At 44.1% G+C, this 12,986-nt stretch overlaps 1 protein-coding gene across 1 annotated transcript in view; it reads left to right on the forward strand.

Annotated features, from left to right (window-relative positions):
- oca2 (oculocutaneous albinism II) overlaps window positions 1–12,986 on the forward strand; it is a 530,409-nt gene that overhangs the window by 130,610 nt on the left and 386,813 nt on the right. Inside the window, exon 6 of the mRNA XM_041198655.1 lies at window positions 432–504. Coding sequence (XP_041054589.1) covers window positions 432–504 — 73 coding nt within the window. The remainder of the gene's footprint in view (window positions 1–431; window positions 505–12,986) is intronic.

Raw genomic sequence — 12,986 nt, forward strand, 5'->3', positions numbered from 1 at the left:
TGGTTTTAAAATTCTCATTCTTGTTTTCAAATCCCTCCGTGCCCACAACTCTCCCTATCTTTGTAATCTCCTCTAACCCCACATCCCTCAAAGATATCTGTGCTCCTCTAATTTTGACCTCTTGAACATCCCTGATTTTAATTGCTCCAGCCTTCAGCTGCCAGGATCCTAAGCTCTGGAGTTCCCTCTGCATCTCTGTACCTCACATTCCTTTAAGACTGTACTTAAAACCTACGTCTTTGACCAAGGTCATCTGACCTAATATCTCTTTACGTGGCTCGGTGTCATATTTGTTCTATAATGCTCCTGTGAAGCACCTTGGGATGTTTTATTATGGTTAAGGTGTTATATAGATATAAGTTATTATTATTGTTAACCTTTGAGCTGAAATGAAAATAGTTTACAACTGCTATATTTTCTAATTATCCCAGGTTTTATTTAGCTCTTATCCGGATCATGGGAATCCTAGGCAAATGATAGCTGTTTCACCATTCGAAGGCACACGTATCCTTTTCCAGTACAAGTATTCATTTGATTCTGCATCACACATAGCATCCATTATGGATGTAGATCTTCTGTGATTAAATTAAAAGCCAGAACACCTGCTTAGAAGAACTTTGGTAAAACACTACTCGATTAGTGATTTGGCTTAGAGATGTTTATTTTAACTTTTTTATTAATGTCACTGTCACAAGTTTCAACCATGTTCCTTGGTTTAAGTAATACTGACAAGACTTTCCTGTCAAGTTAAAGAAAGACATGTTTTGCTGAACCGGGAAGGTTTATAATAACATTATTTACTCCATTTATTAACTCCAGCTGCCTAAAGGTGAGGGAAGTCTACCTCATGAATTTGCAACACACAACTAAAAGAGAATTCCATACCTTCTGGTGCTGAAACATCAGTGGCCAGTGGATTCTGCTCAGCAGTCAAAACTTTGGCTAACGTTTCAGTCAATTCTCAGTTTCTCTGTTAGAATTCCTAAATTGTGCAACAACTTTGCGATACTTGCACCCGGAGTTTCATCCATGACAACTTTTTAGAACTCCCTAACATTGTCTGCAATTGGTGGAAGGCATGCTAAATGCATCTCCATACAACCCATTTAGAAAATTTGCTGCCACTGATTTCCACTGATCAATGAAGCCTCAGTAACCAGCCTGCCATTGTGCAGCATGTCTCTTTTCTTTCAGCAGTACTCAAGTTCTGTACATCCAAGAGACTATTTAAATGATTTGGACAGAGTGACAAAGTAAGGCTTGCTGATAATAAATTAGTGGAGATGGTGATAACCTGCGAAAAAAATGCAAGATTGGCAAGGGCACAAAAATAGGTTTCTATTAATGGGCAGATAAATGACAGATGAAGGTCAATGTAGGGAATTGTGAAGTGCTACATTTTTGGGGAAAAATACACAGTGAAAGGCAGTGTAGCCAGAATGGAGGAACAGAAGGATCAGGGACGTGGATACATAATCCTTCAAAGTGTGTAGGTAGAATAAGACCAGAAAAAAGCAAACGGGATGTTCAGTTTTCTTTAAAGGGGCACAGAACACAAAAGCAATTAATTGATGTTAAATTGGTCTGAAAAATGGCTTGAGGCATGGTTGGAGTATTGTCAGCAGTGCTGGGCACCCTATAATAAAAATAGCATTGGAGCGACGAAAAAGAGATACATGGAGAAGATTTGCTAGAACGATGCTAAGATTGAAAGTTTATGGTTGTAAGGGAAGACTGAATATTAAGTGGTAAATCTAAAAGAGGATTCTTTTAAATTATAGATAGTTTTGAGTGGGTAAATGGTAAGATTGTTTCCACTGGTTGGAAACAATAACAAGGTGGCAAAAACTGGCAATTATCACTATCATTTGAAAAATGAAAAGGGCAGGAACAAGGATTTTCCTTACACATTGCATCATTAGGACCTGGAATGATGAACAAAGCCCTTCAATGTGTCCTTTATGCATTAGTTGCATTGTTAGTTTTGTTATTACCTGATACAGTAAATTAATGTTTCACTGCATTTATTTAGATTGTGAAATAAAGCTGGATCTAGTAGAGTGGCAATGGAAGCCGTGGCTATAATATTAGTTATTAAAGGGGGACTGGGGTTGGATTTGGATTTGTAAAGGAAGAAAGATTACAGAAAAAGGGCAGAGAAATAGGTTAATAGATCCAGTGATAAATGATAGCATCATTATGGGCTGAATGGTCTCATTCAATTTCTGCTGCTATGATTCCAGGTTTGGAAGTTTACTGAACCAAGAACCACCTGAGTTAGGCCTACACCCTTCAGTCCGCTGAGTACCAGTATTGATAGTTTAACTTTTGGAAGACCAACTCCTATAGTGTCTTATTTACGTATCTTATTGGTAGTTTTACGGCTTGCTGATGCAATAAAGTACTGTTTCACTTTCTGTGCACTTAAATCATAAAATACATTTGGATCCATGCAGTCACTTTGATCATAGGCCAGGATTTTAAGGCCCCTCCCATCCGGTGGGATATTACTGTCCTGCTGAACGAAATGGAGATTTAAATGCCTCCTCACCACACTTGCTGGGAGGAGACACGCCACAACGGGGCTGTAAAATCCTGGCCATAATTTCTTTTGAGTCCATCACATGAAATGCAAAATTATGAGGGTTTTTTACATTTTTTACCTTGGTGTTTGGAAAGAGAGAATTTTCCATCTGTTTCAAAATAATTGAAGGACTGCAAGGCAAAACTGTTTTAAATAGTATCCACAAATTGGAAAAAGTGCCTTTTTGGAGCAGTTTGCCAAAGCAGTAATTTGTGTTTTAAAATCTCATTGGGCTTTTGCAACTAATGTGCAATTCCAGTCACCCGGCCCCTGGCCTTTCAAACAGTTATATTCGAGAAACCCAAATTAATTGCACCAGGTGACTATTTGAACATCTATATTTGGTTTCAGCAGCCTTCACAAACCTGCTGGGGAAAACAATCTGTAAATAAGATGTTAAAATCTCTCTACAGGGACATTAATGTGATACTCACTGCCACTAACAGAGGCCTGGCAAGCATAGAGTGTGATAATTAAGCAGCTGTGACGCAGATGGCCAGTGAGCCAGATGTGGAACTCTTTAAGAATTGTTGGCACTGGATAATGTATCTTTTGTTTTAAGTGTTGTGTAGAGATTGCCAATTGTGCTATTCCTGGACGTTTGGTCTTATGGCTGTTGCTGAAGTTATTTTTGATGGATTCTTGCTGAGGATGCCAATGACGATTACTGACAGCTGTAATTTTAATTCGACCAACCTGAGCATACCGGTGCTTGAGACTGAAGCTCACGTATTGGCAATGCAATTGGAAATTATAGAATTATAGTGCAATGCAACACAGAAGGAGGCCATTTGGCCCATTGTGCCTATGCCAGCTTTTGAGAAGAGTTATCCAATTAGTCCCACTACCTTGCTCTTTCCCCATAGCTCTAAGTTTTTTTTTCCCCCTTCAAGTATTTGTCCAATTTTCTTTTGAATGATACCACTATGTTGAATCTGCTTCTGACACTCTTTCAGGCATTGCATTCCAGGTCACACCTCTATGTGCAAAACAATGTTTCCTCATGTCACCTCTAGTTCTTTTGCCAATCTCCTTAAATCCATGTCTTCTGGTTACCAATCCATCTGCCATTGGAAACAGTTTTTCCTTATTTACTCCATCAAAACTGTTCATGATGTTGAACGGTGTTATCAAATTTCCTCTTAATATTAACTGCTTTCAGGAGAACAACCCCAGCTTCACTGATCTTTCCTCTTAAATGTTGTCTCTCATCCCTAGTACCATTCTGCACCCTCCCCAGTATAACACTGCAGCTGAGGCCAAACCAGTGTTTTATAATAGTTTTCCATAATTTCCAAACTCTATTTCTTAATTAATAAAACCATTGATTGTATATGCTTTTATTAACAGACTTCTCAATGACCTTAAGATTTGTGCGCACACCCCAGGTCTTCCTGTTCCTGCATCCATTTTAATATGGTACTATTTAATTCTTATTGCTGTTCCTCATTCTTCCTACTGCAATTTATCACTTTACATGTTTTTCTGCATTAAATTTCATCTGCCATATATCTATCCATTTCATCAGACTATAGGTCATTCTGTTGCTATCCTTATTATTGCTTGCTACATTTCTGAGTTTTGTTATCTGCAAACACCACTGTATACATCCCCCCCCATTCTGAAAAACAGCTATTCACCACCACCTTCTGCTTTGTCCCTTAACCAAGCTAATATCTGTGCTGCTAATGTACCTTTAATCCAATGGGCTTTAATTCTGCTGACCATTAATTTTAGATACACCACAAAAACTTGGAGGGCAGAATTTTTCCATCGGCGAACTGGGGGCAGGGTCCCCAATGTCATCCCGCCCCATTTAAATATTCAGGAAGGTGGGGGCACAGCGCGATCAGCTGTCTGCCTGCCAACCTGTCAATGGCCAATTGAGGCCAATGACAGGGTAGTTAAACCAATTAAAGGCCCTGCTTGTCTAACCTTAAGGCTGGCGGGCAGGCCAGGAGCCCCGGCGGGCTTCTGATAATACATGAAACCTCATCCACTGGTGGGATGAGGTTTCATGTTTGTTTAAAAAAGTTTAAAAAAGTTTTTGTGATATTTATTAACATGTCCCATCTCGTGTGACATTGTCACATGAGGGGGATATGTTAATTTTTAAAAATTTTTCTATGCTTAAAGTTTCAAACACTGTCAGCGCTCTCCCTTGGGCAGCATTTAGTCTCAGAGAGATGTGCGTTCTTTCACGCACTCTGACAGTTGGGGAATCCCTCCCTCCCCGCACAGGAAACGGGCAGGCCAGGAGCCCCAGCGGACGTCTGAAAAAACATGAAACCTCATCCACCGGCGGGATGAGGTTTCATGTCTGTTTGAAAAAGTTTAATAAAGTTTCTGTGATATTTATTAATATGTCCCATCTCGTGTAACATTGTCACAAGCGCTTCCCGTCAGGCTGCCCACTTAAAATGGCGGCGGGGCCCGTTTCGGCGGTGGCAATCGGCTGCCTGCCCATCGCTGAGCCGATGGGGCCCGCCCGCCCATCAAGGGCAAAATTCTGCCCGTAGTTTTTTTTTGCTAATGGTTCTAGTACATCATATTTTATCAACATCTTTTAAAAATCCATGTATGAAGCATCAACCACACCATCCTCACCAACCCTCCCTATTATTTCAAAGAACTCTATCAATGGTAACCAGAGACCCTAATGCTTAGCATTGATGCTTCATCATTGTTGGACTCATCTTCAGAGCTGGACACTGTAGAGTAAAAGGTTAGCACCAGGAGCTCATGAAGCTGATATAACCACAAGATTGAATAACAGAAATCTGGGGAAGGAGAAATTCCAACCTCGTGCTGTGTTCCCAATATGCACATAGTAACTGTAAATAAAGAGCAATGGTTCTAACTATCTACAGTCTTGAGCAACTTACTTTGAAGGATAGAGAAGCCCCAAAGAACCCCATTTAGACTCTGAACACATGACGAAACATGGTGGTAGTGGACAGCAAGTAAAAGACCTAGAAAAAAACTGCAAGAACTAGCTACAGACCTGGCAAGTTAAGAGATCCTCAAAAGGACAAAAGGAACATACTTAAAACTCACCAAAAAGTCAGAGCATCGCGGGTGCAGCAGATGCAAGCTGACCCACAGACTTGGAGTCCAGACAGCAGTGAGCACAGGTCAGAACCTAGAAGCAACACCAGTGAAGCATAGACTATTCCAGGGTTTGTTACAAGCATGGAATCCACACTACCGCTCCCTGAACCATTCCAGAGCACTGAAGGATCGAATTAGGCTCAGTACTGGGACAATCGGAGAATAAGATTTTCCAGATATAAAACCGCTTCTGGTTTGCACAAAAAAGAACAAAAGGATCAGGTCAGTATATTACTCTATGCAGCTGGAGCTATTGCTGTCACTGTAATAGCAAGGCTGGGTGTTGATGAGACTACAGCTTCTTATGAAACAGTCCGGCAAGCATTTGATTTGTATTTCAGCGTTCGCATAACTTAATTATAGAAACGGCAAAATTTAACAAACGAAAGCAAAGACCAGGCGAGAGCTTGGATTGATTTATCAATGATCTATACAGGTTGGCAGAAATTTGTGACTACAGAATATTGAGGGATGAATTGATTTGTGATCGAATAGTAGTTGGGGGTCCTAGATGAAACTCCATCAGATTGCTTTCAGACGAGAGAGGATTTAACTCTGGTCGAGGCACTACAAATTGCAAGACAAACTGAGCTCAGAAAACAAAATGAGCATTTGTTCACGGAGGAGGTGAGGTCCCATCGAAAAGAATGAGTGAGGCCATTCAGTATGTGGGCCATCAGAGGAAAAGCACACCAAAGCAGAAGCTCACGAAAATGGGGAAAAGTGTGCCAATCACCACCTGGAAAAATAGGACATTTCAAAATCACCTGCGGATCTAACTGACAACCTGAAAAATGTTAAAGCTAAAACACATACAAGAATGGGAAGAACTACAGAGAAAGGAAGTAACTTTCCCAGGGGAAGTAAATGCAATAGAAAATAAATACTGGTGTATTAAACTTGAAATGGATGGTTACCCCACAGTTTAAATTCGACACATGGGCGGGAGTTTCCATCTTATCTGACAAAGTAAAATGGCCCAGGGACATTACATTACAGCCTTTATCTATCGAGTTACAGGGTCCAAGTGGGAGTGTGCTGAAAGTCATAGGCCAACACATGGCAAAATTGAAGTACAAAGACACAGAAAATGTTGATCCTCTCTATCACCCAGAATGTTCTTTACTAAGCAGGAAGGCCTGCTTAAAATTTAAGCTAATCTATGAAGTTGATGCGGTTACTGATGAGCATAACACCAGTGTATTCAGGAATGAATTTCCAAGATTATTTACATAGGGCTGGGAAGACTGAAGACTGAGTACCATGTCACCCTAAGAACTGATGCTAAACCAATTTGCCTCTTCACACCAAGGAAGGTCCTTCACCCACTCTTGGACAAAGTCAAGGGTGAAATTGAGAACATGCTACAGCAAGGGGTCACCTCACCAGTTAACATGCCAATAAACTGGTGTCCAGGAATGGCCACGATCTCATAGCCAAAACAAATCAGTGGAATGAGATCTACCTGATGGCCCAGTGGATGAGGGTTTTGCTAAACTAGCCAAGAGTACCCTATTCATCAAATTGGATGCAAACAGTGGACTTAGGCAATTGCTTCTGGACAAAGAATCCAGATTGCTAATCACTTTTATAACACCACATGGTTGTTATTGCTTTAATAGATTACCATTCAGAATTGTTTTTTCTCCTGAAATATTCCAGAGAACAATGTCTCAAACCTGACAAGGCATGGAAGAAGTAATATGCCATATGGATTATATACGTACATATGGCTCCAAGAGAGAAGATTATGACCATAGAGTTAGAGCAGTTCTGAAAATCTTTAAGGAGGAATGAAAAATGTGAAGTCGCCAAACCTAAAATTAAATTTCTAGGTCAAGTTGTACAAGCCTTTGGAACAACAGTTGAGCTAAAGAAAAGGTGATCAGAGAGTTTTCATAACCCAAGAACATGACTGAGCTCAGGATAGTCAACCAAGTGGACAAATTCCTGCCAAATTTGCCAGGTGTCAATGAGCCTTTGAGACAACTGTTGAGATGGAGTCAACAGTAGTGCTACATTGTGGACCAGCAAAATGCTTTTGAGAAAATCAAAAGTCTTTTAATATCCTATGAAATTTTGGCACATTACAACCCAGAATTACTGACCATAGTAACAACAGATGCATCCAGGTCTGGTGGTAGTATTATTTCAAGTACAGAGGGATGGTAAACATAGACCAGTTTATTACACCTCAAGGTCACTCACAGACACAGAAAAGATAGCTACAATTGAGAAGGAAGCATTGGCAGCAACATGGGCATGTGAGAAATTCTTGGACTACATGATAGGATTGCGGTTCAGAATTGAAACAGACCATAAGTCACTAGTCACTCTTCTGAACATGAAAGAGACTGCAAAGATGCCATCTAGAATCCAATGGATCAGATTAGGATTAATCAGATATGACTTCATAACAGAGTGCATTCAAGAAAAGCACTGGATGATAGTAGATACACTTTTGAGGATACCAGTTGAGGTAACCAACCTGGTGGAATTACATTTCATTGGGAGGTGAAAGCGTACACATCTATCATTACTCAACACTTACCGGCTATTGCAAAGAAGTCACAGGAGATAAAACAAGCACAGCAGCACAATGATGAATGCATCCAGATAAGAAATACTGCCTGGAAGGATGGCCAGGCTATCTATACTCCCAAAAATCCAGTACTATAACAGTACTAAGAACAGAGAAAGCACCTCGCAATTATTGATGATTACCTCTGAGTGTTTAATGACTAAATAGTCATTCCAAGAACACTTTGGCTTAATATTCTTCAAAGACTTCACCAAAGTCACCTTCAGGATAGCAAAATGTTGAATGAGAGCCAAGCAATCAGTCTGGTGGCCAGGAAGAAGGGAGAACCTGATTGGGCAATTTTGAATTGGGGGCACAGCTGTTGTGAGGAAGTAACAAATGTTTGTTTGGTGATGAGGGGGAAGAGATGATGATGATGGGGTTAAGTCAGAGTCCAGAGCACAGCTGAATCCGTAGTTTTTGGGATCTTTTATTGTCTTTCATTACCCAAAGGCTCCTTGACGAGAGAAGGGTGAAAGGCAGCCTGGTGAAGGTCTTTAAAATTATGAAAGGGCTTGATAAGATAAACATGGAGAAAACATTTCCACTTGCAGGGGAGGGCCTTAAATATGAGATTGTCACCTAGGAAATTAAGTAAGAACCTCTTTACTCAGTGAGAATGTGAAACTTCCCACCACAAGGTTGAGGCAAATAGCACAGATGCATTTAAGGGGTAACTAGAAAGGAATAAAAGGACATGCTAATAGGATATGATGAAGTAGGGTGGGAGAAATCTCCTATGGAGCATAAACAGACATTTACCAGTTGGGCTGAATGACCTGATCCTGTGCTGTAAAAAGTCGATGTAAGCTACACAGGTGTGAAACAATGATGGGGGCAATTCAACAGGGAATGGTGCTAAACAGATAGGGGAGGTTTGGGCAGAGGGGGTTTGTGGAGGGTGCGGGGGTTTGTGGAAGGTGAGGGGCTTTGCGGTGGTGCGGTGGTGCGGTGGTGTGGCGGTGGGGGGGTGGAGTCACTAAAACAGAACACATTTAAAAGATGAAAATTAAGTTTGAAATGACTTAGCTGTGGGGAACATATCAGTGGTTTTATTTTTACAGGCTGATGTCTTGGCTTTCTCCCTCTTTTACCTGCTATTCATGGGGAGGCTTTCACACACGGAGGCTGCCAGGGAAACAGGGCAAACTGCGCTGCTAAAGTACTTTTCTCCCACGTTGGCAGCAGCAAAGCCCAGGAGATGCGGGGCAATTCTGGAAGCCTCCCAGGGAGCCCTAGCACTGTGCGTTGAGAATGGAACATAAATGCCAGCATGGACTGGTTGGGCTGAATGGCCTGTTCTTGTTCTGTATATTCAATGTAATTCTATGCCTTGAAGCTACTGAATGCATGAAGAAGAAAAACAATAGAAGGATATGCTGATAGGGCGAGGTGAAGCAAGGGTTGAAGGAGGCTCATGTGGAGCAGAAAAGCATTAGCATCGACAATTCGACCAAATTGTCCATTTGTTGTTGTAAATTCATGTGAACCCAGATTAAAACTGCTCTTTTAGTTGAATCTGGACGCTGGCAAGACCTCTTTTTTTTAAAAAACAGGGGGCAGAATCATCCCAGATTTGGGCTAATAGTGGGCCGGAAAATTGACGTTTTACCCGCCGGCCGCAATGACGGCTTCTCGAGCCATATTGCTCCACTTTAATTATGCATTCCTGGGAAACATGCCATTTCGATGGGCAGGCTCTCATATGCCCACCACACCATCACCTCGCTGCTTCATCACGCCGGGTGCCATAATTAAAGTGTAGCAGCGCGCACATATCTCAGTGCTCCCAGCCCGGGACTGCTGCATGGAAGACATTGGCTCTGAAAGACAAAATGTCTTCAGCCCCCAGGTTCAATGACGGATCCCTTGAGCACCTTTTGGAGGCAGTGGAGTCCTGCTTTGACGTCCTCTACCCCCTCTCTGGCTGTCGGATGGGCAGCAACATCATCAACCTGGCCTGGGAGACGGTGGCAGTGGTGGTCAGCACCAACACCCTGCAAAAGAGGACAGCCACCAAGAGGATGAATGGCCTCCTCCATTCCACCAGGGTAAGTCACTCATCTAATCACTCTCCACACACACACTCACAAACCCATCACACACTCACAGGGCCCTCACTCACTGCCAGTTCAAGGGACATCACCATTCACTCTTTCATACACACCTTCATTGTCCTCATCCCGTCCATGGGACCACTCCCCACCCACGCATGCCAGACATATGCATCATCTGGCCTGGCAGGCATCCCACTTACACTCTCTCCATCCCTATTCATGCAGGTCAAACTGGCACAGCAACAGGAAGAGGTCGCTGACCAGTGGAGGAATGCCTGACATTAAGGTCCTCATGGACTTAGAAAACAGCCATCCAGCTGGCCGGCAAGGATCTGAACTATCCCTGTGCTGACGATGAGGCTCTACCAAGTGCTTCAGCAGTGCAACATCCATCAGACAACCATGCTGTGAGTGATGTGTCCTCTTTCACAGGCCACTGCCATGCATCCTCCAGTCAAGCCCTGAAGAAACTTCTGAAGGTGAATCTGAAGGCACCCTTCCTGAAGTCCTGTCATAGCGCTCACCCACACCTTCCACCAGCGCAGAGACACACACACTTCAGTGGGACTTAGCTATAGAGGAGCCTTGGGATCACAATCTGGTGAGCACACCGCATTGTCTGATCCACAGCAGGCAGAAGCAGGGACTTCCCAGGTTTCTGGCACTCGGAGGACTGCTAGATATCAGAAATCTGCTGAGTCCGAGTCAGATGAGGATCCTCTGGACTCAGTCATGCCTCGGTTGCTGGAGCTGCAAAGGCAAGCTTGGGAACATCGGAAAGGGATGTCCGCCTTCAGGCTGAGGCAATAGTGCTGGCATGCCAATGCACCGAGGTCAACACTGGTAGGATAATGGCCGCCATGGAGACCTTGGTCCAAGATGTGCACCTGCACTGCTGTGCGGGCTGAACTCCATCACTGACACCATAGTTGGCCTCCAACTGTGTGGCAGTTTGATCTCACTCCAGCTACCCCTTCTCCTCAAGGAGTCAGCCAGAGGCCCTCAGGCACCCATAGGAAGGAGGTTCAGCAGGTGCACCCCTGAGGGTCGTACACCCAGGTGATTCCGGGAGTGTCCAGCCCATCTGAATCCTCCCTTCCTGTGACCCCAGCAGCTCCAGCTCCACAGGCCGAGGACGGTGCCACTGCCACACAGCAGGACACGGAAAGCAGGCTGGAGCCCTGCAGGTCTCAGCCCTCCAGAGGACACCCATCAAGGTCATCACAGTCAGCAGGCTGCCTCCACCTCCGCTGTAGAGGTCCGGGGAGCACCAAGATGTAGTGGCAGGGTTAGGAAAGTCAAGAAGTTGAGGCTGTGCAGCCTGGGCACAGGAGTTAGTCACTTGCACATAATGTTCACTATTGTAAATAAACTCCCAACAATGTCTCCCTGCCAATGGCTCCTTGTTCTGATGAGCCGTGTTCTTGTCACTCAGATGTGAAACCTTTCTGCACAAGATAAAAGCAGTTGTCTCAGTCCAGGGCCTCTTCCCCATGATTTGTGCATCTTTCAGATCACAGTGATGGTCCAGCCTCACTGGACACATTAGTGATGCCTGCACCTCGATGGTGCTTGTCATTGCTGCCAGAATGTCATGGGCAGGTGTCACAGAGTTCCATCATTCTCTGTGTGCTCTCAGCACCTTTAAGGTGGGGCTGGCCCCCATCTCTTCAGCATCTGTGACCAGTGACACTGTGCTCCTGAAGGGGACAGGTGCTGATGACAGACAAAGGATCAGTTGCATTTAAAGTTTCATGGCTGTGTCTCTATGATATGACCCTGATCACAGCGCAAGCGAGCTGCCCCCGGTGAGACAGGAGTTAGACAGTCTCAGGCTGCATGAAGATCTATGGAGTGTCCTCACTACATGTCGTCATCATCATCATCATCTTGCAATCAAGCGACTATCAGGACCTCCACTGCTCTCCACGACAGGAGCATTATCACAGAGGGTATGTGCACTGCCATAAGCTGGACTGGAGTCAAACGTTCATTGATGCGCTTTGAGGATCTATTGTGTCTCCGTGCTGCATGTCATTGTTGTCGTCATTGTCCACAAATCTAGCAGCTATGTGGACCTCCTCAGCATGCCTGTCTGGCCTGGCCAGTGCGAGGGCCTCCACCCTTATCGTCGCCTTTGAGGACCTCCTCACCCTCAACCCTGTCAATGTCCTCCTCATTGGAGGAGACCTCCAGTTCCTCTTCAGCCAGCTCCTCTCCCCCTTGCCGGGTTGTAAAAGGCGCAGCAGATGACGACAATGCATGACACCCCCTGTGGACAACGCAGTCAGGTGGACAACGCAGTCAGGTGGACAACGCAGTCAGGTGGCTCAATCGATCTCTTCTCCGTCATCTTCGCTCTCTGTGCACCACGAGGCATAAAGCTAGTTCACTAGGCTCCATGCTCCTGATCCTTTTGCAGGATGAAAGGGTGACGTGTGGGTTTGCTTGGGTGTTCTAAGATCTCTTGGTTAAGTCTGAAGGCCCCTTAACACATCCTGGAGAGTACTGGCCACCATTTGGATGACCAGAGCTTACTGTGCTGCATGGCTGCCCAAAATCCCACCCACGTCCACCCCACTCCACTTTGCCCTCTGGACTGCCTGCTGTGCTCTCAGCTCAAGTGCAGGCATTCTCCTAACCCGCACTGCAA

Source organism: Carcharodon carcharias, chromosome 11 (genome assembly GCF_017639515.1).
Source record: "Carcharodon carcharias isolate sCarCar2 chromosome 11, sCarCar2.pri, whole genome shotgun sequence".
NCBI classification, from domain to species: domain Eukaryota; kingdom Metazoa; phylum Chordata; class Chondrichthyes; order Lamniformes; family Lamnidae; genus Carcharodon; species Carcharodon carcharias.